The 25,141-nt window shown below is 35.8% G+C and overlaps 3 protein-coding genes across 3 annotated transcripts; all 3 read right to left on the bottom strand.

The window, feature by feature from the left end:
* Positions 1–277: 277 nt before the first annotated feature.
* LOC140163564 (uncharacterized) lies at positions 278–8,418 on the bottom strand. Its single transcript, XM_072186878.1, has 6 exons — positions 8,218–8,418; positions 7,395–7,477; positions 6,324–6,542; positions 3,225–3,384; positions 1,479–1,555; positions 278–604 (listed from the first exon to the last, which is right to left on the bottom strand). Exons 1-6 carry the CDS (start codon positions 8,402–8,404, stop codon positions 278–280), a joined length of 1,053 nt encoding a protein of 350 aa, XP_072042979.1. The 5' UTR covers positions 8,405–8,418.
* Positions 8,419–13,626: 5,208 nt separating this feature from the next.
* Positions 13,627–17,251, bottom strand: LOC140163958 (uronyl 2-sulfotransferase-like). Its single transcript, XM_072187254.1, has 2 exons — positions 16,823–17,251; positions 13,627–16,221 (listed from the first exon to the last, which is right to left on the bottom strand). Exons 1-2 carry the CDS (start codon positions 16,956–16,958, stop codon positions 15,314–15,316), a joined length of 1,044 nt encoding a protein of 347 aa, XP_072043355.1. The 5' UTR covers positions 16,959–17,251; the 3' UTR covers positions 13,627–15,313.
* Positions 17,252–22,902: 5,651 nt separating this feature from the next.
* On the bottom strand, positions 22,903–23,586 carry LOC140163563 (uronyl 2-sulfotransferase-like). The gene has a single exon (XM_072186877.1). It carries the CDS (start codon positions 23,584–23,586, stop codon positions 22,903–22,905), a length of 684 nt encoding a protein of 227 aa, XP_072042978.1.
* Positions 23,587–25,141: the final 1,555 nt, after the last annotated feature.

Below are 25,141 nucleotides of genomic sequence, written 5' to 3'. Positions count from 1 at the left end.
CCAGTCTTGCTTATAGCACTGTGGTCGCTGCGTGCCTTCTTCATTGATGGTCTTCAAAAATATCTGGGAAAGGCTTGTCTGCAGTACAGTTGCCACAAGCTTCTGGTTCTGGACCTTCGAACGTGCATCGGATACCATACTGGTATTGAAAGATTGAGAAATGTGGATATAAAATTTTTTAATAATATTTCCTGGTACGATGGAATCCAGAGAATCAATCACTATCTTGCACACATATATGCTGAACACCTCCCCCCCATCCCCAAATCCGGCTGGTCTAGCGACCCTTTGCCCCGTCGTCATCCGGTCCCGTAAACCTTTCACTAAGTAAGTCAAGCAAGCGTCGTTCAACAGTATCCTCTTTTTGATCTTCCTTGGCGAAGGGAATTGCTACACAGTCTTGTTCATAGCATTGTGGTCGCTGCGTGCCTTCGTCATTGATGGTCTTCAAAATATGGCTGAAGAAATGAGTATGATGAAGGCACAATTCACATGGAGATTGCATGTCTGCTAACACCTCAGAAATATCTGGGAAAGGCTTGTCTGCGGTACAGGTGGCACAAGCTTCTGGTTCTGGACCTTCGAACCTGCATCGGATACCATACTGGTATTGAAAGATTAAGAAATGTGGATATAAAAAATACCGATAATATTTCCTGGTACGATGGAATCCAGGGATGGAATCCAAAATCAATCACTATCTTGCACATAAACATCGCTCTCTGTAATACATACACACAACAATGATGACATGCACACCCCACACACACACCCCCTACCTTCATCCTTACGCCCACAAACCAAGATGCATACCTACCACACGCCCAGGCCACAAGCACCCACCCACTCCCACATTGATTATTGCGGTGTCCTGAATATTTAGTCGGGCTCTCATTCACGCGCGGATGGGAAATAGTGTTCACTTTATGTTTGATACGGTTTCTAGACTGAAATTTTGCGTAGAACACGCTCCCGTAGTCCACTTTAATTAAAAATGTGCGAAATCCAAAATGGCTTCATTATGTTCCAAAATTCAAAATGGCGGCCAAAATGGTGAATTTTAGCCAAACTTATTTGAACGGCTTTATCAGGCCGATGGTGATGATTTGAGTGTCTATGAATATGTCTGTGGACATGAAAAAGTTATTTACATAGTTAATCAAACTCCAAAATTGCTGCCTTATACAAAAAAAATTCAAAATGGCCGCCAAAATACCGAAAATTATTCTAACTTATTTGAACGCCGCTCTCGACCGGATGCTCGTAATTTGGGTGTAGGTATTTGCGGACATGAAACAGTCATTTATATTGCTTATAAAAATCCAAAATGGCTGCCCTATGTCCACAAATTCAAAATGGCGGTCAAAATGTCGAATATTAGTCTATATCATTTCAACGGCTCTAATCCCTCGATAATATTTTCATAAAGGGATCCGATGCAAGAATTAAAAAGATGGTTTTTTTTTTAAATTAACTACCTTGCATTTATCTAAATCCACGTTGCCATCATATTCGTCGAATAAGGTGATCACCCGGGAGTAATCAGCATCAATACCTGATGAACAAAGATAAACAATAAAAATATATATTAATATTAACTGTTTTATGAGTATGACCATGATTATGCAATATTAGCTTCTTCAAAACGTTTATCATCTGATTCTGTAGTCTCCTCCGCAGCCAGTTTGGTTGCGCTCCCTCCACACAAACAGTCTGCCAATGACCACTTATACGCCGTTTCTGGTTGGCTAAGAGGGCGATAATGCAAAGTCTATGAGAACCTGATCAGGAGCGATGCATCCGGGAACTTGATTGCCAGTGGGTTGAACTCCTGGCTGAATAATCAGAAACACGACAGTACGTGTTGGATGACGTCATGGAAAAAGTGCTAGCCAATCAAAAATAACTCGTTCGTTATCATTGGCAGACTGTTTGTGTGGAGGGTGCGGAACCAAACTGGCTGCCGTGGAGACTACTGATTCTGTGAAACGGTCTTATTAACGACTGTCGAGTCTGTAATGACATTTACATACAAGATTTGGCAAATAAACTGAAAAGATCATCATAATTAGATTCAGAGTGACGTTAAGGGCCGAAATTCACATTCAAAACGACATTTTGGGCTTTTTTAACATTAAGTGGCACTTAACGTATGTTGTTTTGGAATGGAATTTTGGAGTTGACCTTTAGAGGGGTAGGGCTAGGTCTAAAAATAACCCTCCTAACATCATCTTTTACACACAACCCATAACGTTTTTTCTTACGATAAGTTTACTCAAGGTTTTGATCCCCTTAGATACAGCCCGTCATTCTTGATTTCTTGCTGGGGGCTTCTTATTAGAACTCCGTTAGTAACAAGTTGTCACCATGGGAATTTCGGGCCTCAGCCCTGCCGGGCTTGCAGCCTTGATGTTTTGTTGATACTGGGCCCCAGCTCATCAGGGCTTTAAAAACATCAAGGCCGCAAGCCTTTATTTTTCACAAAACAAAACCTTGCGTAACCTTAATATATTATTTTATAGACAGCCCGTCACCCATACATTTGACATCACATAATATATATTCTTCATTTAATATTAATGTTTATCCCTTTTAATTTCCCTTATTCTTCAAGCCCTATCCTCTTTCGGTCTTGTGGTTCTTTATAGTCCTTTGGGGCTATCTAATTGGATATTCATATTTTTCGGCCGTTGGTAGCGTCTTTCGCGGTTCCCGCTCCACTACACCACGAAGTGCTTTAACTTAATTATGTTTCAGTATATATATTCGATGGTGTCAAGCATTTGTCCTAACGTGGTTTTGTACGTGAATTTGGGCCCTTAACGTCACTGCCTTAAACATATTAAAAGAAAATAGAGTTAATAGCGGCCATCTTGAATTTACTCACTTAAAGTACAAGTTGACCTATTGTTGTACAAAAGTGAACTTCGACATACGGATTGCAAACATTTTTATGTTGTTGGGGCTGGTTCAGCGATTTATAAAAATGGAGGCCTAATATAAATAGGGCACAATAATAGCTTAATACTGCCATGCGTTACTCTCACTCCTGTGATTTTCTGAGCAGTAAAACTTTATTGCTTCCAATATCATTGGCAAACATTTACAAGCTCCATTAATAAGCATAAACTAATTTATCGGTAATAATACATGTAAGATGTAGGCGCCAATGGCTTTAATTTTGTATGTAGTTTTAAAGAAAAGGCACAAAATTGTATTCTTACCGAGATTTGTTACGATTTGAGGGACATTTGAAGGAGAAGGAGCAAAAGAAACCGCATGTGACTCGAAACCCCTGCTGGTGGCGCTCAATATCGAAGACAAAGTAGCTCCAAGAGAGTGGCCAGTGTAAAGGAAACATTCATCTGGATAAGTGGCCCGCAGCTAAATGAAATAAAACAAATATAACATTAGGGATGAGTGATTAGTGCAACCATGACTGGGACCGAAATGGGGAGACTAACTTTCGAGACTCCCACAAGGGGTAACAAATTCACTCTAGTCTCTTTTAGTCCCGCTAGGGATGTTTAATCCACCTCTTCCAGTCTCCAAAGGGGTGTTATATTTTCTGATTTCATGCCCACGTATCTTGTTCTTTGAATATTTGATAAACAAAATGTGAAATACTAGTGCAATAAATGGTTAACTTGGTTTTATGGGGGGGGGGGGGGCTGTCACTGAAATTCCCAGTGAAAACTAAACTCATTTAGGGTATGTTTTTTAAGAAATCTGGTCCCACTAGGGGTTCAGTGTACATGGTATATGTTTCATACTTTGGTCACGCTAGGGGTATAAAACTAGTCCCAGTACGCATGGTATGTACAGAAGCTCTGAAGGGACATGACGATTTGACGACTTGACTTATGTCATCATTTATGTCGTCATCTCGTCAAGTCGCCAACTCGTCATGTCCCTTCACAGCTTCCGTAGGTATGAGTTACCTAAGAAAACCGGATCTAGTATGAGTACCCAGAAGATCCTTGAGAACCCTGAGACATTTACGTCATTGTCAAAAAAATGCAGATTGTTTAAAAAACACTAAAAAAGAGCAAACGATATCTGCTTATTTCTTACTGGCTTTTAGGATGTGCAATTATTATGAGCCCTGGGGGGGGGCAAGTGATTTTTGGCACACATTTATGGGGCGCTTTTAAATAAAACACTCTAAAAGGCTTAGGAAAACATTATGGAAACGCTTTAATATGCAAATTTTCCTGCTCGCTGCGCTCGCAACATATAGCTACATATATACAATCCAGGAAAAAAATAGTTGGCACACTTACACTAAACAATAATTATTGAAATGCGTGCCCTAACAAAATTGGAGAGGCGACTGAAACATACATGCAGTTTATGTGAAGTACAGACTACCCCCTATATCTCACCCTTCTCCACTCCCCATATTTCAATGTTGGAGGTCTCACGGTCCTGTTGACAACATGGCTTAGTCCTACATTGAATTGGGGGAGCGGGGGCAGAGATACGTATACTAAAAGACAGGCAACGTGTGCCAACCTTTTTGTCCTTGATTGTAGGTTTGCAAATTGGGATGTGCAAGGAGGGTTATTTGGCTGTCCGAGTGGGGAAAAAGGGAATATTTTTGCAGGCCGAGGGGAGCAAGCGATTTTTGGTGGACCGTTATGAAATTTTACTCCCCCCGGGCTCATAATTATTGCACAGCCCCTTAGCTGGCAGTAGTAACCTGTGGAATTATGACTCATGGAGGCCAGTATGATGAACAATTGCAATATAGTCGACGTGGCCGGTTAACGGCATAGTCATTCAAGCTTGAATTAACACACGTGAACTTGAAGGACAAACTATTAAAATATGAATAAAAAGGACAAACTATTAAAATATGAACAAAAAGGACAAGAATAAGGAAAGGTCAAATAAAAAAAAAAAAAAAGGGAGAGGACTTATTCAGTGATCCCATCGAAAGTGTAAAAAAATAAAATTGTTTATAATCTAGATAATAAAATTAAGGTAAGTCTTTAAAATTGTATTTTCGAAATGAAATTACATGTAGCTAATTTCTCTACTTACCGGTAAGTAGAGAAATTACAGATTCGTGTAAAATGTCTAATTTTGTCTTTCGGCTTTTGGCTTAACCATTTGGAGGCTATAGCACGCTTACAAAGGTGCCAAAATCTGATGATTCTAGCCAAATTTGGTGATTTTTACAATCCTCCAGATGAACAATTTACTGAATAGGCCTTTAAAGTGTGCTGTGCCCTTACTTCCGAAAGTCAAGGGGTTATCAGAAATTGTCGTAAAACTAGTTTATGTAATTGCACCAACAATCCTCATGTTTTAATATAAAAAAAAATTGCTCTGTATTACTGTATCCCGGGTGTCGTATGTAGGCTACACCAATGGTTTCCGTATTTGCAGCCTCACTCACGGGATAATGGGCTATTCCAGAAATTAATGGCACCCCCCTCCCTTGTACCATAATTTTTTGGGAATTCCCAGACCAAACTTTTATCCAACCAAAATGTGCATTCCCATTTTGACAATAAAATGATATTCCCACTGTCCCTAAAGAAGACAGGCAAATTTTGGCCAAAATTTTTGGGAATTCCCAAGGCTAAAATAAAAAGGTGTCTTTTTCTTGGGAATTCCCATGTCTTCTTTAGGGTTGTGAAAATAAAGACCATTTTTTTGGGGGGGTGGGGGGATTCCCAGAGCAAATAATGGTGAAAACTTTTGGGAATCCCATATCTTCTTTGTGCCTTTAATTTCTAGAATAGCCCAATAAAAGTAAGGACGTACTTTATCCCACCTTGTCCTTTTGATGTCAGAGTTTTACTTATCAGATTAATTTCATTGTTTCCATCAGTTTGCTACATTAGCATGGTATACGCATAGTATATTATTTTGCTCAAAAAAGGCACAAATCTGAATTTTGATTAATTTTAGGGTATTTTGGTTTCGGCACTGATAACACCTTTTAAATAATTTACGATTTTAGTCCAATTTTAATTTTGTTTTAGGCGAAGCGTCCAAACCAATCCCTTTTGTGTAAGGGAAATCCCTTTTCAAATCCCGGAAGAGAAATCTCTTATATTTTAGAGGAACTGTCTTGACCGCTTATAGCTGTCTTATAGCTTCAAATTGTTCTGTTGTCTGAGACGATTCGGACTCACGGACTGACACCATGTACCCGTGAAAGCATTGCACATATACAAAAACAATTGTTTTGACAAACAAAATTATTAAACGAACGCACATTAACCATGTTAACACGGATAGATCAAATATGAAGTCATTTATCTGTTAGCCTCTGTCGCCCATCGGTCATCTTTTTTTGTGTCTCTTACCTGTGCAATAAATATTCTAGCCTGGTTCAAATAATCAAGGACCCATCCCGGTATCCGTTTACAGCTTTCAGGCAATCCTCTCTTGTCGTCACTGCACTCTAATCCAGCATCCATCAGATAGAATCGGGCACATAAATCATCCTCTGTTCCACCTGAGTCGTTGTCTCCAAAGCGAATTCCACGGAAAGCAAGAACCAATTTATTTGAGTCAGTTTCACTCTAAATTATGTAGGAGAATAAATAAATAAATAAATAAATAAATAAATAAATAAATAAATAAATAAATAAATAAATAAATAAATAAATAAATAAATAAATAAATAAATAAATAAATAAATAAATAAATAAATAAATAAATAAATAAATAAATAAATAATTGGTAATTCATAACTACTTTTTTTCATTCATAATGCACATTTTCTGTGATTTAGTAGAATTGTGCTCGATTTTCTACAATATACAAATAATTAAGTATAATCTTCTTTGATCCAGCCTTTTAAGCACAATTTCACTAGATATTGCAATTCAACAAAATCTTCTATAGTGATTCACAGCAATTTGTCGATTTTATTGCGATCTCATAATTATTGTATAATATGTCTATAAAATTTGAAATTACACCAATTTTAAAAGCACAATCGTACCCGATCTAACAGATTTTATTATAATTTACTCTTGTTTTTTAGAATTTTCTACGGTATTCCTATAGTTGTCCACGTCCAACTTAGTTTCGTCAGCACAGACATTAGAGACCTTGCGAAATGAAGTTACTTTAACTTTAACTTTAACTTTAACGTCTAGAGGATTATAGAGGATTATGTATTCAAACCCAAGGTCGTTTTGAATACATAATCCTCTATAATCCTCTAGACGTTAAAGTTAAAGTTAAAGTTAAAGTAACTTCATTTCGCAAGGTCTCTATTGACTGTTATCATACTGACATTTTTTAACGGAATACTAGACACTTCTGTGGTGATTTACAGCAAATTTGTTGGTTTTTATTTCGTCCTTTCATTTCCCCAGTGATATGGGCCTAGAAAATCAATCTTATGAACGGACGTATATCTGTACCTTGTATGCCAGCGCATAAAGTCCATTGATCATTTTAAACTCCTGGACAAGTTGCCACCCAGGAATTTCCTCGCCTGTATTTGCTATAGTAAATAGAACAAAAGAAATCAAAATGAATAATATTATTACATCTCGTCTGTGCAAATAGTAAACGGTTTATATTTTTTTAAAGTTATTCGACACTACATACGTAATACTCACAATAGAGTATGTTCATAGCTTCCTGTTCTTAAAATCCATCCTTCTGTTTGTTTGTTGTTGTTGTTTTTTGTTGTTGTTTTGTTTTGCATCAGCTCAGGCAAATTAGAATATTTAATTTGTTTCAATGTAGTGTGATTTCTCCAACAAACAATACGTTATAAATTATACACCGCAAAAACGGCAGAGCAACACTTCAGCACTTAAACACTTTATTGGCCAAAGTTTGTACAGTGAAGTTATAGGGGTGTTAATTTATCAACACTAAAATATGTAAAATATGAAGATGTTTGTTTATTTAACACAGGATAAAAGTGTGCTTCTATCTTGTGTTTTAAAATATAAACATCTTCACATATATTACGTGTATTTAATTAACACACACATACCTGTAAAGTGTGCTGAGGCTTGTGGATCAGCGTCTAGGCGTTGAGCCTGTGAGTAGCGCACTATAAATCACTGCGCTTTTTTTTTACCTTCACTGTACAAACCTTTGGCATTAAAGTGTTTATTACGTGTCGCTCTTAGCAGTGTACATATACGTTTTAAAATGTTGATTGTTTACCTATTATAATGCGCTTATTTTAACTTGTTGGAAAGTCAACTATCTTGCGTATGCACTCACCAGTATAAGCAGTTTTTGCCATCTGCGCCAAAGGACCAACATGATTAACAAAACTCTCCTTGGATCCTTCTTTTATTGCATTAGTGACATCTTTCCACGTCTCTTTGCACGTATCATTACACTCGACATAGTTATATGTTGCTCCTAGAAGAGCAACTAAAAAGAAACACTTCAGCAATGCAGCCATTTTCTAACCAGTATCACTATTCTTGGTCAACTACAACGTCAAATTGTTGTTTTTATATCTTTTCTGGGTGTAAATGCATTGTTCGCAGGTCAGTTATTATGAATTGGTATGGTGATTGGTATGACACAATTCACTTGCCTAATTTAGGGTGAGATATACCGGGGGTGCTACCTTTATTTGTGTTTGTCAGTTTTTTCGGTTGACCATATTAATATGCATATTTTACGCATTCCATAAGTTTTAAGTCCAGTATGACCAGGGTCACACAAAATTATAATGTTTTACAAAAGCCACAGGATAAATGCAGTGCCAATGGAACCCTTAAACATAATATTGCAAGATTTGAACAGATATAACAGTTAATTATAGGCTAATTATGTTTAAATCCAAGTAAAACAAACAATTTACCCATTCTAATGGGCATCAAGCAAGTCGAGGGTAACCTATAAAGTTCGCTCGGAACAGGGCGTAAACGACTTTGACTTTGACAGGTACATTTTACCTGAAAGCCTTCGGTTTTTTCGGGGTCAAGCTTCGCTGAATTTACCCAAACATGTATCTTATAGGAAATTTTTATCCGACAAATGCAAACATAACATTAATATTTTTGTGGCTTTACAGGTTTTGATTTATTATTCAAAATTATATGCATGTTTTGGGCGACTGGCGCACGCCACTTCTCGTTCAATTCGCTTGGTTACTGATTGACTTTGACCATGTTAACCGAGCTTTGTTTTATAAAATATTCGCGCTCAGACAATTTTAGAGCCTCACAGCTTACGAAAAGGTTTGTAATCATTCCGATTTAAAAGGAATTGGGAAACAATGTACATCTTCAGTACAAAAGGTCTAAATTTTCAAACGATGGGTTTCCTCCCAGCTACATACTATAACTACAGTCATGATAAAATTTACTTCGAGGATTGTTAAATGTCAAAAATATCAATGTTTAATAATTTGCTATAAAAATTTGTATTATATCGCGAATGTCAAAAAATATTAGAAGGACATTCCTCCTATTTGATAAGTCTGATGTGCTCTAATGTCCCACAAAAAATAATGTTCAGACGTTGCTATCCGATCCCTTAAACATAAGTAGTTAAGAAATAAAAAACGGTTTTTTATTTTCTTTGTTTGGATATATTTCAATCACCATTTGCTATGATTCGATACCTTACAAGTTACAGCCATGACAACACAAGTCGTCTCATCTTCCATTATTTCAAACATATGATTTCACTGCTCTGCTATAAATAGTGGAAAATACCAGGATTTCATTCTTGAAGAGTGTGCTACGAGGTGATAATGTATTTTGTGCCTATCAAAAGTTCATCCATTAATAATCCCTTTACACAATGTAGGGATTTGAAGAAAAATCAAGCCACGGACATACATAGATATAAAACCAGTGACAGACAAATTATAGAGCGGGATACCCCGTGTTAAAACTCCGTTCAAGAAGAAATAACAAACACAGAGAAAATCAGTTTAGAATAAGCTTCGAAATAATCGTGAAGTTCATTGATTTTCATGAAAAGAGACGAATTATATGCAAAGTGGTTTTGGTTTTCACCACCGCTTTTCATACTCTGGTCAGAAATCATCGGATCGAAAACACCGCAAACAATGACCTTGAGTTTTGCTTATACCATATATGAATTTATGTATCACAAGTTAGCTAGGTCATCGGTACAAAATAGTTCGTTTGTTTGTGTGTTTGCTTTTTTCAACAGCGAACTCAGTACCTATTAATTATATCTCTCCAAGTGTTTTAACACCCTGGCAACGCCCCGTCGGAAACAATATAATTACAATTACACATTGTTTCCGACGGGGAGTTGCCAGCAAACACAAAACGTTTTGCAGAAAACATTAAAAGTCGTGTTATAAAGGCAGAAAACGTTTTAATAAAATTCAAACATATTTTGAAAACTTGCTCCAAAACATTGTTACATATTGTATTTAAGTGTCGACAAAAATAACTTGCAAAATGTTTGCCAAAACTATTTTGCCACAACATTGTAACAACAGTTTAAAATGTTGATACAGTGGGGTTTTTCATACAAAACTGACATTTAAATGTTATTAAAACGTTTTAACCAATACCAAAGCGCAATAATTATATCACGTTTATAACGTTTTTAAAACATTTGATGGATGATTACTTCGCAAAAGCACATTTGTCAAGATAATCGCACTTGGCCGTAGAGTTATAGCATTTAGCTCTCCAGACTACGTCTCTCGACCTAATAACTGCACGGTCTCGTGCGATTATCAGTAATGCACTGTGCTCAGTGAATGGTTTGTCTCAACACTCTCTTGAATCCGATTGAGTCTGGCTTGACGACTATTCATGAACAAGGCCGCTATTGTTGGCAACACTTGTCTGTTCTGAAATGCCCCGAACAACTACTACTAACGGAACTTCTTTGCCAGGTTCAAAGACTTTCTGTCAATTTATTTGCATTTGAAAGACGACGAGGCGTACCAAGACATTATGTGGGACATACAGGAGAAAATGGAGAAAGGCATGGACATAAATAAAGCAATCCATAGTGCAGTTATGTCCACGGCAAATTCACCGTTGTAAACCGAGATATGTAGTACTAAACCATTATAGTAATCGATTGTCCAATGCAAATTTATTACCACGTGATAATATTAATCCAATGAGCGATCGAATTGTCCGCTACGGTCGACTAATCCAATCGATAATGACGCTATTGACATGTAATGGGGTAATTTTCAATGGTTTGCTATCATTTACTCATCAAGGCGGTCCCCCGATATTATAAGAACTATGCTAATAATTTAAAGATTTACATGTAGAGAATAAACCATACTTGATTGACAAAAAGTACTAAATTTGTACCTATTACGGTTTCGTGACACCCCTCTTAAAATGCGACCAAGCCAGGGCGGCCCGGTGAAGCAAAATGTGCATTGAATAACACGGGAGTTTGGATATAACGGTAGGATTTCTTTCTCATACAAATGTATGGTCCCCCGTTATTAAAGCTTGTACCGGGTTGAAAATTCAGATATTTTGAAAAGAATAAGTAATTGAAACATAGAGCAAGTACTAAAATCATAGCTTTTATACTTTTTGATATAATGACGCTAACTAGTTCATCAATTACCTATTGTGAGTGCCTCTGTGTTGTGTGTATACAGTAGTTAACAATAACTGCATGATGCAATCGACTTATAAATAAACGTGAAGCTAAATTTAACGCGCTGTTTTAAGCAGATGAGGAGGAAGATGATGAAGAATCATCCGAAGAAAATGGCCAGTAAATAAACAGAATGTTCTTTGCAGTAATGAACTGTTAAATAATACTGAATTTTGGATAAATCAATCTAGAAACCCCGATAGTTTTGCTGTGACTTGTATCGCGTGCTCATACTTGTTTCTTGATTTATACAGTATACTGTACCTTATATCGTATACTAGTAACGTATTTAATGTATGTTTTACACTATGTAATAAAATGATGCTATTGTACTATATAGAAATAAACATGCATCAGTGGGATTCTAAGTTGTATAAAAACTCCATGCGTAATACTGATATCGTTGTTTCCTTTTATTCTTTCTTTTGTCACGTGTGTTGGGAACTTATTACTTTACGTCCATTTAAGAACTACCCGTAAAGTACCGCTTACCATAAAAAAAAAAAATACACATACATTATGTAATATTATGTAAATTAATGTAACATACATTATGTAATTCCCATCTGACGTCACTGAGCTAAAAATAGATCATCCAAGATGGCTCGTACTTAATACCCAATTTATACTATGACGACATGAGCTGTGCTCCTGAATATTACTCCTGAATACTGCCCAACGGGCACCTTATATACTACTAAGGGCTGATGAGCTACCCCTTTGTGGGACATCTTCCCCTTCTTGTCTACCTTCCTGTGTCCGTGATGATGGTCCCCATATTTTTGACTTTATACATCTTGTGCCCATTTTGTCAAATATTGCCCTCCCTTTAAATTCGCCTTGCCCAGATCTCCACTCCCCTTTGCCTTTGTATATGGGAAATTCTTCTTAGGCCACTGCAAAATCACATTCGTCATCCTGATCTTTCACCTGTTTTAACCAGTAAATAGCACAACAGGGCTTGGTGCTATTGTGTCGTTAACAGGTTAAAACAGGTGAAAGATAAGGATGACAAATGTACGAGGGTCATTGAAAAGGTTTTATCTCCATCATCACATCTCTGTTATCTTACGTGCTATTTGGTATCGAAAATACCTATGATTATACTCTTATATATAAGCTACAAAATAAAAAATTATTTCATGAAAATCATAATGTGATTTCTTTTTTATTTTTGCTTGGTTAGATATGTTGGTTAACGCAAATACGGGATTTGGTACGTCAGAAACAAGCATACTGTAGCTCTGGATAATCTGCATAAAAATGTTTTCAAGATGTAGTTATCCTTACTGCTTACTCAGGATAAACATTTTGTTCCTATTTGAGCTCCCTAACATGCCTTGGGACTTTGCATTCGCTCTAACCAAAACATCTTAACAACCACAAATCACATTTGCATCAAATAACTTTTATATTGTAGCCACGATTCAAGAGTATAATCATGGGTAATTTCAATATCCTGGCATGTAAGATAACCGAGGTGTGGGGTGGAGGTAGAACTTTTGAATGACCTGGTATAATGACCTGTGATTTTTTCACAGGTCTTACTGCTTCGATTTTGCAGGCACTGTCCACGTAATGATCTAAACTATTAAGAGTCGTACACTAGTAGAAAAATTGAAATGAGAATTCTTTCAAAACGATGAGAATTGGACAAAAGTATGAGAATTGAAATTTTCTCATCCAAATGAATGAGAAATACTAATTAGAGTGTCAACCACCTGTCACATTGTTTTAAATGAGGAATTTAAGTTTCAACCGTCATCCTGACGTTCTGTATATCTTGTATATAGCTACAATCAAGTGCAAATTTGCTGTGACACATCCACGGTGACACATCCATGGTTCAATGAGAAAGAAAGAAAAAGAAAGAAAGAAAGAAAGAAAGAAAGAAAGAAAGAAAGAAAGAAAGAAAGAAAGAAAGAAAGAAAGAAAGAAAGAAAGAAAGAAAGAAAGAAAGAAAGAAAGAAAGAAAGAAAGAAAGAAAGAAAGAAAGAAAGAAAGAAAGAAAGAAAGAAAGAAAGAAAGAAAGAAATGCCTTGCGATCACGAGGTCTAGAGTTCGAGTCCAATTGTCGCCGATTTTTTCCTTTAAAAGTCTGTTCTTTCATCATCCTCATCAGTCGGCTGCGGAGCAGGCGACTACAAGCTTTCTCCAACTAATGCGATCTTGGGCAAGCGAAACAATTTTGTTTGGCTGCAGCATCCCTTCAGTATCTCCCAGGAGGTGCTGGACATACTGTAAGTACAGTGTGCGCGGCCGTCCCGGTTTCCTCTTCCCATGTGGTGGAATATAAAGCGCATATTCTTTCACAGGCTCACCATCTTCAAGACGCAGTATATGGCCGAGAAATTTGAGTTGATGAATCTTGACTCTAGCAACCAGTGGAGTGGTGTTGGTCAGGTTGTAGATGGTTTCATTTGGAATCCGATCCACACGCTTGATGTTTAACATGACTCTGTAGCAAGATGTTGCAAATGCATTGATCTTGTTTTCCATGTCCTTGGTAATTACCCACGACTCGCACCCGTACAGAAAGACAGTAACACACGTTGTCTGAAACAGCTTGATTTTTGTTTCGATTGGCAGGGACCGTGACGGGCTTATCCAAAGGCGTTCCAGTTTCCAGAAAGCTGCCCAGGCTAGTGCTTTTCTTCTTTTTAGGTCTCCAACACTAGAGCCCATCTTGGAACCCAAATACTTGAAGTCTGTGACATGGTTGATGGTACTACCATATACTTCAAGTGCTGGTTGGGCGTTACAGTTTGCAGTCATATATTCTGTCTTAGGTTCTTTATCCCTTTTTAAAATCTCAGATGACACCTACGACGGCGCAGTTTTTCGATTTAAATTTGTTTAAAAAAATTATGATCAATAATGAAATCTGTGAAATTATAAATTAAAATTAGCAAAGTCTCAAGATACTGGTTATGGCTCCTTAGATTTTACATTCACCTATTTGGACACAAATAACGCAATGTAGGTATTTTGCATCAAAACAAAGTAATCATACTAATTCCTTATGAAAATTGAAGCTCACATTAATTTCTGTGACAGGTTGTTAACAGTTGAATTAGTATTTCTCATTCATTTGGATGAGAAAATTTCAATTCTCATAGTTTTGTCCAATTCTCATCGCTTTGAAAGAATTCTCATTTTACAATTTCCACTAGTGGTAGGCGACACTTTTGCAAAATTGAGTTATGGATTATAAATGGATAAAAGGAAACATTTGAAGCTATTGTAAAAGCCTTAATGCAAATAATTAAATTTGAATAAATAATTAAGAAGTTAAAATACAATGGTTAAGTAAAAAAATTAAACGCTACTGAAAAATGAAAACAATGTAACTTACATCACATGATCAACGGGTCAGTGCAAGAAAGTAGTAAGTGATATTTTGGGCGAAATTGAGTTCATGATTAAATGCACATCACGACACAGGCTACAAAGCAATTAATTAAATTTTAATTAAATAATTAAAAAGTATAATTAAAACAAAAAGAATAAAATGCTAAAACGCTTTGCTTGCAAGTTGAGAACAATGGAGATACGACTTTGTTGCACATTACATTAGATCACTTTCATACATACTTGAAACGTCAAAAAAAATGGGAGAGCATAAAATATTTTCAAATCGCACATATCCTATGTACGATTAATCAGTCAACATTCGCTCCTTATTATTGTTATCTAAAAATAAATAGCAGAAGCAAATTGGTTCTTGTGTCATTCATTACCTAACCAATTTTAGTTCCATTTGGAGATGACGGAATCGTTCCCTCACATAGTAATAAAAGTCATATTCTCGAAAAGCTAGGGAACGTAGTTTTGCCAAAAACTCGTCAGAAGGGCGTCGTTTCGAAAATGTCTTTGATTTGCGAATAGTGTTTTGCACTGCTGTGTTTTCATTGTAGACCTGGAGAAGTCCTTCAAACAGATCTGGTATAAGTCTTTCAAGGACTGCGAAGAATTCTGGTAGTTCTTCAGTCAACCCAATAGCGATATAATCATTTAGGTTTTCCTTGGCTTGTTGCAATGCAAATTCCGGATCGTATTTGCACCGTTTATCATAACCACAAAATCTGACGATTTCGTGATTCAATTGGCAGCCGCAGAACTTACCGATACTAGCTACAGGGTTTCCAGTTCCTTGAACATTCTTGATAGCCGCATTAACACATTCCTCGAGAGTGCGGTTGTAAGTTTCCGGTGAAAGGTTCCTGACATTTTCCTGTGTCTGTTCGTCACCATAGCGAATATAATAAAAATCAGATAAAAACCTGTCCACAGGTTCTCTTATCAGACTAATTCCAAGAGGTTGTCGAAGACCATAATTGGTGTAGTTAATATGCATGTGATGGCCGACGACAATAAATGGTAATAAATGATGGGAAACTTCAGCAACCAAAAAGGTCTCGTTGTTAGTCAACGTGGGTAAAAACTCCTTTATATATTTATGATGCTTTTGCATAGTTCTAACCAGAGTTGACATGAAAGTCCTACTTCCCGTTTTAGTCATTCTGTTGTATAATATCCATCTTGAATAAGGATCAAATTCTGTTGGTTGATACTGATCTGATATATACTGTGCAACATTCTGTACTTGTCGAGAATAAAAGCTCTTGCCAAGATTGGGAGAATCTGTAATGACACAATGCAATGATGACGTAATAATAATGTTAAACAACAGTTAGACCCATCGACAGCCCAACAAAAATGTAAAGACATTCTCGATATATCGTGAAATTGACATTTTAATAAATTGGAAATACGTAAAACTAAATCTGTCGATAAATACCTAGACTATAAATGAGAGAAAGAATGAATAGTTTGCCAAACTAAAGTGTTACAATTATTAACAAGACAGCAAATAAACACACATTCCGACTGGCACACAACCCAACTTTAAAAAAAAATCAAGGGAGGAGGTGTGCCGGCGCGAGATTCGTACCCACGACCTTCTTGATCACAAGACGGATGCCCTCTCCAGGGCCACCAGCTGACACTGATAAACGGCCAACCTCGCCAAAAATAAATTAACTCTTACATGCGCATTACACTAGAGATCGCATATCGTAGTATAACATGTCATAATATAACCCCGGGAAGATAACATTATATCATATTCCATTATGTTTATATCGTAATAAAATAAAATAAAGATAGTGCTTTTTTTTTTTCACTTAAAGTTTAACTCAAAAGTGAAATAAGAATGTGTTTTTGTAGTGTACCAGTTACTTACCTGATAGGGGGATAATGCCATGAAATCCTCCTTCCAACTGCCTCGTCAAATCTATGTAAGAACCCAATAGCAGTCCAAGTAATAAAAAGGAAAGGCATACGATAACCGGGATGATAACAACATTTCTTTGTGCCATTTTTACTAGTAATATACCAGCTCTGATAATATCAATACACGAAGGATTAAAATCTTGCTTTATTTCTTTCTTTATCCTCTGACGATATACACAATGGCTGACCAACAAGTGACCATCATCATGATCATGGCTTCAAAACAACTGTAACAACAGCACGCATAACACAGCAGCAAACAGAAAAGTTTAATTTTCTGACTTTAAAGATAAGTGTCCATTATTAAGCCTCGGGGGCACACAGCTTTAGAAGTGACGGGTATGTGCCTATATACCGGCTTCATGAAGTAGGGGCCTATCACTTAAAGTTTAAAGGGGGAGGGGGTCACTGGGCATAAACAAATGAACAAAAGATCAATGGGTATATAAATTAGGGGTAATTTGGTATACAATGTATTGTTATTATCGGGCAGAACATTTTGGGAAAAATTTAGTGAACTTGTATTTTTTTTTAATTTACACAAGTTGCTGTAAATAGAGAATTAGAAAGTTGAATTGTGTATTATTTATGGCATTTTGATGATAAAATTTAAGAAAAAAAGGGACCGGGTCATTGGTAGCCGAACCCAATAAACTGGGGGTCATCGGGTATGACTTCTCAAGGGGGTCATTGGGTATAAGCTGCTTTTAAAAATGGGCCTATTGACAGGCACATACCAGTCACCGGTATGTAGCGTGCCCTCCCCGGGTGAAGCTAACGAATGTTGTCTCTAGTCCATTGCAAACAATACCAACGAAATGTAAACCTCCGTGTAAACACTTCCCTGCACATACAGACCGGAGGCTCTGTGGCAATATGCATACTCCTTTGAGCAAACAGACAAATTTGTATTATGACGTAACCTTAAAATCTTTAAAAGCTACTTGTGTTTGTACAAAAGTGATATGAAGCCAGGCGATTGATGTAGTTGTACATGTTTTGTAAGGGACAAAATAGTGTAATGTATTTTATTTTATTAAAAAAATTATCCTCTTTTACAAAATAAAACATGACCAATCCTATAGTTGGAACTCACTGGTAATAAAAGATCAATTTTAAGTTTTGGCCAATTTTTGGAAATATAGGGCCAAAAACATGCGCTTTTATGGAGTTTGTGTGCCTGTTGTGTGACACAAATTAAAGGTGGGTACCCTTATTTAACCCGACATGTTAACATTTCTGCTAACCATTTCTAATCTTTTACGCAAACAATTTGTGTTTACTGGGGAGTTCCCAAGAATCTATTTTAGAACCTTTATTATTGATACTATTTGTCAATGATATTGTTAATTGGTATTGTTCATCGTCTCTATCTAGTGTTATTATGTGTTGATGGACAATAAATAAATTATTGAATTAATAGTCAGGCAATTCGTCGTCCGTATTCCATAGTGGCGTATAGTGGGGCGCCGCGAATAAACAACTTTTCGAGAAAATCGGGTTTGAAGAAATGCCAATTTAAAATCGAGTTGTGTAAATCAGACATTCATTATATTTTGTAAATGATGTGAAATTTCTGTAGTAAACTAAATAGATTTTATTGTTATATATTTTTCAAAAGAAATAAATACATACTATTGCTGGCAAACTGAAAATAAAACTATACGTCACTATGGAAAACAAACAAAACGCAATACCCTAACCTAACGTTAACCGTACGCCACCTCGGTCGCCGTGTAATCCCTATGGCGTTACTTTTCGTCGTTCGTATTCCATAGTGGCGTATAGGTCCGATACGTGTACGTCACTATGACATACGATGTTTTTCATTTTTGCCGATATTTCATAATTATAAAATGTGTATAAAAAGTGGCGTATGGTCGATACGCCACTATGGAATACAAAAAATGTCACTTTGTAACTATAGGCCACATTTAATTAATTAATTACTAATTAATTAGCTAATTATGACTGAAAAAAAAAAAAAAAAATGAAAGGGAACATCATTAAAAACATATGTGCCAATTTTCGAAAAAATGACCAAAAATCACTATACGCCACTATGGAATACAGCCGACGAATTGTAGTAATAGTATGTACTACTTTTTGATTTCATTTGTTCGGGTTTGACATTAAAGGTTAATAAATGCGTATCACTTGTTGGGAGTGAAATTGTGCAAAATCATGTACGCGTACCGAGATGTTGATGCGTCTAAATGACTGAACTCCCTCTCACCCAATGACCCCCTTTTTTGTATTCCTGTCACCAAAAGATCAAATTTTGATGACTTTCTGAAAAATTTGTATCAACTTTTATATTTTGACTCAAACTGTTACCCAGTCTCACAGAAAGACCCCCCCACCCCGGGTACAGGTATGGCTCGACGGGTACGGGATCGATGGCTTAACGTTCTCTCCGAACACGGAATTTTCTCATGGTTTATTTACCCAAACTTATGCACCATTGGGAGAGCGGAAGTCTAATCTACATGTTTCCATTTACATTTAGACTTTACTTCCCAGATTAATACCACAGCAAGTTTGCCATCCCTGGGGATCGTAACCGGGTCCTAACGCACCACAATTTTAATTCTGAACCACGATCTCCTCTACTATTACACCATTTTTTCATCCTGCTGTGGCAGTGACGTTATTGTGCATTTTATTTGGCGCAGTTTCAAATCGCTAGCTTTCCGCATGTGTAAGGTCATTGGGTGTGATCTTGTGGGAGTGATAGTTTATGCGTGGATGAGGGGTGCAGAGGTGTGCGTCTTGAGGGGTTTGTGAATGGTTGAAAATAATGTGTGGATGTTTTAAGGTGGAATGTGAGGCATATTCTGGAAATTGGTAAATGATCTAAGTATTAAACAATTGAGTAGGGTAAAATACACTGGTCAATATGTCTTTTGTTTGAAGCAAATCGGACATACGGTTTCCATAATGATTCAAATTATATATTCTTTGTATCCTATTGTTTTTATCAATAATCAATATATAGTTAAAGCCATAATGTACGATTTCCGTCAAATTTCAATTTTGTTATTCTTAATTCAAAATATTGAAATAATATTACATGTAGTAATAATTGCCGGGAAGTGTTGCTGTCCATTTTAAGCTGAAATAACAAGGTAAAGTGAAATAAATCCCACTGGTTATTTTGGCCATTTAACATGCAGTTCTAATTCTATGGGAGGACATAAAGTCATAATAAAAAAATTATGACTTTATATCGAACTTTGCTCTGTTGACCTACATAGACAACAAATATGGCCGATTAAAATAGGTACAAGTTGGGACAAATGTGCCAAAAATCAGGTTTGAAAAAAATTAGCCAATTTCATATCATAGGATCGTACATTATGGCTTTAATAAGCTAAAATCAGTGAAAAGCCTCATTAATATATAATTTTTGCCAATATTTTGCGAAAAATCAATGTTCATGGTACTTTTTTATTTTGCAGGACTTTTGCCTTGAAACTTGGTCAAAGTGTTTCTAATATTTTCTAATGTATTATATAGTCTAGCCGCCCTTTAATTTGCATATTTGCTTAATTAATGAGCTACGTTGCATAATTAGCTAATACATTATGCAAATTACGCCGGCTAGCTAATTAATTATGCATAAATTAACTGGAAGTCATTATGAACACTTTGACCAGTTTTGAAACCAATATTCTATTAAATAAAAATGTTATGAACATTTGGGCATTGTTTTTAGCCAAATATTGGCAACAATTACATATTAATGAACACTTTCAAGTCATATTAGCTCATTAACTGTATTGGTTATTGATTAAAAACAGTACAATACAAATGTGTGTTTTATTTTGCCCTACTCAATTAATCTATTTAAAACATGCAGAGCACTTCCAAACACCTTAACTATATAAATTGCTATTTTCTTATTGATTTTTATGTGCTTTAATATTAAATTATATAATTATGGGTATATTTGTAAAATTGTTGCATTTCAGTTTTCTTTATACTGCTATGACAATAGACTATGCCATAGTCTATTTTTGATGTTAATCATGATGAAAGCATTCAGTTGAACTCGAAATTGCACTGATATTAATTACATCAAAATACTAGTATAAAATTGTTATGAAAAAGTTTATATAATTATATTAGTGACAGTAAAAGTAAAGTGTACGTACGTAGGCTTATATTATTGAATGCAACATAATGTCATAATTATATTGGCACTTCAATACTGAACAATTCTGATTTTAGAATCTGCCAGTTTATTAATCGCGAAATTCCATGTTAAAAATAGACTATGGACTTTCAATTTTAAACGGGATTTTTAACGGGCAAAGTCCCTAACACTCACACTGTCAATGATACTTGTTTATCAATCAAATTTAACCGCAAGCAAATACAAGACGCGTTCATGCACTTATTGACGCGTTCATGCAATTTACACAACACAAAGGCGGGTAGGCCACATACTTGTGTACCATGTAGTTATTAATGGTAATGACAGGTACCCGGAGGATTTAAACCATAACGAGAGCGGGGCGACCAATCACAAGTCAGATCCATTTAAAGATGCATTACATCATGGCCAATTTTAGTGGGCCAGATTTCCGACAATCTCATCCATAGAAGCTCATAGACAGCCGTGTTAAGCATCTCTGACCGCAATCCAAAGTCAGTTGTCCACTTGGGAAGCTAACAAACAGAGGGAGTAGGGTGACTGAAAAGAACAGATGTGAAAATCTATCAATTGTGCACACATTAATTAAATCAGAGTTTTAAGCTTAAATACAATATCCAGAGTATGCACAATGGGCAAGTGGACTACGGGGTAGTCTACTATGACAATTGTGTAATAAACCTTATGATTGAATGATTGAATGAGATACTCGCTAGAAAAAGCTGTTTCAACGCGTTGACGTTGCTGCCACATCAAAGTGAAAATTATATAGTAGCAGCAGAAATCAACTCACATTTAAGGGATCTGGAATGAGCGTTTCGACAGTATTTTTATGGGACATGAGAGCACCCCAGACGTATCGAATTGCATTCTGAATACGAATGTCTTTCTGATATCAAATAATTTTCATTTTTTGAAAATCATAATACAAATTTTATGACAAATTATAAAAAATTGATATTTTTCACATTTTTGATATATAACAGTCCTCGAAGTAAATTTTATAAATCTAATGATATATTCTTAAAGTGTATGTAGCTGCGAGGAAAAGCCGACGATCAATTGAAAATTTTGATCTTTCATATTGAAGATATGGATTTTTTCCCCAAAAGACCTAATTTGTTTGTGTGTTTTGGGAAAAAAATCCATATCTTCAATACGAAAGGTCAAAATTTTCAATTGATCGTCGGCTTTTCATCCTACCTACATACACTTTAAGTATAAATCATCAGATTTATAAAGTTTACTTCGAGTACTGTAAAAATCAAAATTATTTGATATCAGAAGGACATTCTTCGTATTCAGAATGCAATTCGATATGTCTGATGTGCTCTAATGTCCCACAATAAATACTGTCCAAACGTTCATACCTCTTCAGGCTAAACTATAAAAAGTCGTTGGCGATATTATTTGCGAAGTAGAGGTGTTATTAAATGCAATATAAATAAATAAAATGCACACATTTGAAGCTATTGAGTATTTTAAAAGTCTAAGATGCATTTAATTAAATTTGAATAAACAATTAAAAAGTTAAAATACAATTAATTAACAGGTCAGTGCAAGAAAGTGGATTAAAATATTAATGTACATCACATGTTATACCTATTTCAACAAGCTTCAAAACAATTAATAAAATTTTAATGAAATAATTAAAAAGTGTAAAAAAAGATTTGCCTCCAAGATGAAAAAATCCAGATACGACTTCATTGCACTAAACCCACTTACATAATTTTTCGATAAATCCCATAATTCTTTGCGTTTAGCCTGAGATGTCGTCATTTGACGACATCTCGGGTCTAAACCGCAAGGCATTATGGGATTTACCGAAAAGGTCAATTGCGTGGTCTTATGCACAATGGTACGTATGTGCATTACCTAACCAATTTTAGTTCCATTTGGAGATGACGAAATCGTTCCCTCACATAGTAATAAAAGTCATATTCTCTAAAAGCTAAGGAACGTAGTTTTGCCAAAAACTCATCTGAAGGGCGTCGCTTTGAAAATGTCTTTGATTTGCGAATAGTCTTTTGCACTGCCGTGTTTTCATTATAGACCTGAAGAAGTCCTTCAAACAGATCTGGTATAAGTCTTTCAAGGACTGCGAAGAATTCTGGTAGTTCTTCAGTCAATCCAATAGCGATATAATCATTTAGGTTTTCCTTAGCTTGTTGCAACGCAAATTCTGGATCGTAATTGCACCGTTTATCATAACCACAAAATCTGACGATTTCGTGATTCAATTGGCAGCCGCAGAACTTACCGATACTAGCTACAGGGTTTCCAATCCCTTGTTTTTTAACATTATTTATAGCCGCATTTACACATTCCTCGAGCGTACGATTGTAAGTTTCCGGCGAAAGGTTCCTCAAATTTTCCGGTGTCTGTTCATCGCCATAGCGAATATAATAAAAATCAGATAAAAACCTTTCCACGGGTTCTCGTACTAAACTAATTCCAAGAGGTTGACGAAGAGTATAATTGGTGTAGTTAACGTGCATGTGATGGCCGACGACAATAAACGGTAATAAATGATGGGAAACTTCAGCAACCAACATGGTCTCCTTGTTGGTCAATGTGGGTAAAACTCCTGAATATTTGTATGATGTTTTTCATAGTTCTAACCAAAGTTGACACAAAAGTCCTGCTTCCCGTTTTAGTCATTCTGTTGTATAATATCCATCTTGAATAAGGATCAAATTCTATTGGTTGAAACTGATCTGAAATATTCTGTGCATCATTCTGTACTTGTCGAGGGTAAAATCTCTTGCCAAGATTTGGTGAATCTGTAACGATAAAGTTATGATGTAGTCATGCTATTAATAATGGTAATCAACAGTTAGCACCCAACAAATATGTGAAGACATTCTCGATATATCGCCAAATTGGAATTTAATATCGAAATACGCAAAATATAAATCTATCACCAAGTACCTCTGAAATTCAATTACCATATACGATTAAACTTGGTTAAAATCTTTTGGTGACACGTTTAGAAATGTGATTACATTAGATGTCATGAAAATGTCAAAAATGAAACTAAAACTGCGCGACCCTCCTTAGAGGGTACGCCCAAAAACTGTTGGGGACTTTGATAACTTTTTACTGTCAGATTCCATTACCGTGTTGGCTTCAAATCGTAATACATGGAGAAATTTTGTAGTCGCCTGCTGCTTCGCAGCCAAATGAAATGAATTGTTTATCATGTTCATTTATTAAAACATAATATACTTTGATGCAAATGTCCAACAAGTCAGACAACCATGACAATGTAACCAGTGTTTACGAACACGTATTTCTCCTGTTCAAAATTAGTTGAACTGTCTAAAATTATCTTGACTTGTCCAACATTATTTTGACCGTGACTATTGACTCGTAATTATTGCACAGCCCCTAATCATGCTAATAATGGATAATGGAACAAAATAGGAGGGCTGGACGTATTGTATAGTTATGTGTCACAAGTTGGATCCCCAAAAGGCTGGCGACGTAACATTTTCTTAAATAGGTGAAATGATAATGATACTTACACACCCTTCATATTAGTCTTGTTTAAAGCTTAGTTCTTTATTTTTGATTTGGCTCCAAAACCAGGATTTTCAATTTATGCTAACTAATTTTATGATCAATTAAGCTGACGAACTTGTAGGTTGATGGTTGGCGGGCACGGTACCATAGAAAGTCTATGGGAAAATGTTGACGTACTTTTTTTTCCTTTTATGTTGAGTTGATATCTAAAATCCACGATTATTTCGTGCTAATTTTATGTCAGTAATTGTAGCAACTAAATAATTATGTACTTTGTGTAATTTCATCTCATTAATTAGACTAACGAGCATCCATACCTTTGTCCAGAAACAGTCAGGCAGAAACAGTTAGAATTGCAAGTATTGCTATATAAATAAGTCTAAAAGTGACAAACAAAGATTTATTCTATTCTTTCTGGTTTGGAATGATTATTCATGACAGAAAGCAGTTATTGCAAAGTATTTAACTTTATTAACACTAATTAAACCTTTTGAAGCATTAATTAAGTCTGAAAATGATATATAGAAGCAAGCATCGCTCCTATATCACGTATATAAAGTATATAATTAGTTTCTGGTGGGCCTT

The sequence above is a fragment of the Amphiura filiformis genome, chromosome 11, assembly GCF_039555335.1.
Source record: "Amphiura filiformis chromosome 11, Afil_fr2py, whole genome shotgun sequence".
NCBI lineage: Eukaryota > Metazoa > Echinodermata > Ophiuroidea > Amphilepidida > Amphiuridae > Amphiura > Amphiura filiformis.
The sequence above is the reverse complement of the archived record's forward strand: the minus strand, read 5'-3'. Positions and strand labels throughout refer to the sequence as shown.

Coding starts and splice junctions, on each gene's coding strand:
- LOC140163564 (XM_072186878.1), bottom strand. CDS start 8,404: ATGGCTGCATTGCTGAAGTGTTTCTTTTTAGTTGCTCTTCTAGGAGCA. Junction 7,478..8,217: donor GGCAAAAACTGCTTATACTG/GTGAGTGCATAC, acceptor TATTTACTATAG/CAAATACAGGCGAGGAAATT. Junction 605..1,478: donor TGGATTTAGATAAATGCAAG/GTAGTTAATTTA, acceptor TTTCAATACCAG/TATGGTATCCGATGCAGGTT.
- LOC140163958 (XM_072187254.1), bottom strand. CDS start 16,958: ATGGCACAAAGAAATGTTGTTATCATCCCGGTTATCGTATGCCTTTCC. Junction 16,222..16,822: donor TGGCATTATCCCCCTATCAG/GTAAGTAACTGG, acceptor GTGTCATTACAG/ATTCTCCCAATCTTGGCAAG.
- LOC140163563 (XM_072186877.1), bottom strand. CDS start 23,586: ATGTTGGTTGCTGAAGTTTCCCATCATTTATTACCGTTTATTGTCGTC.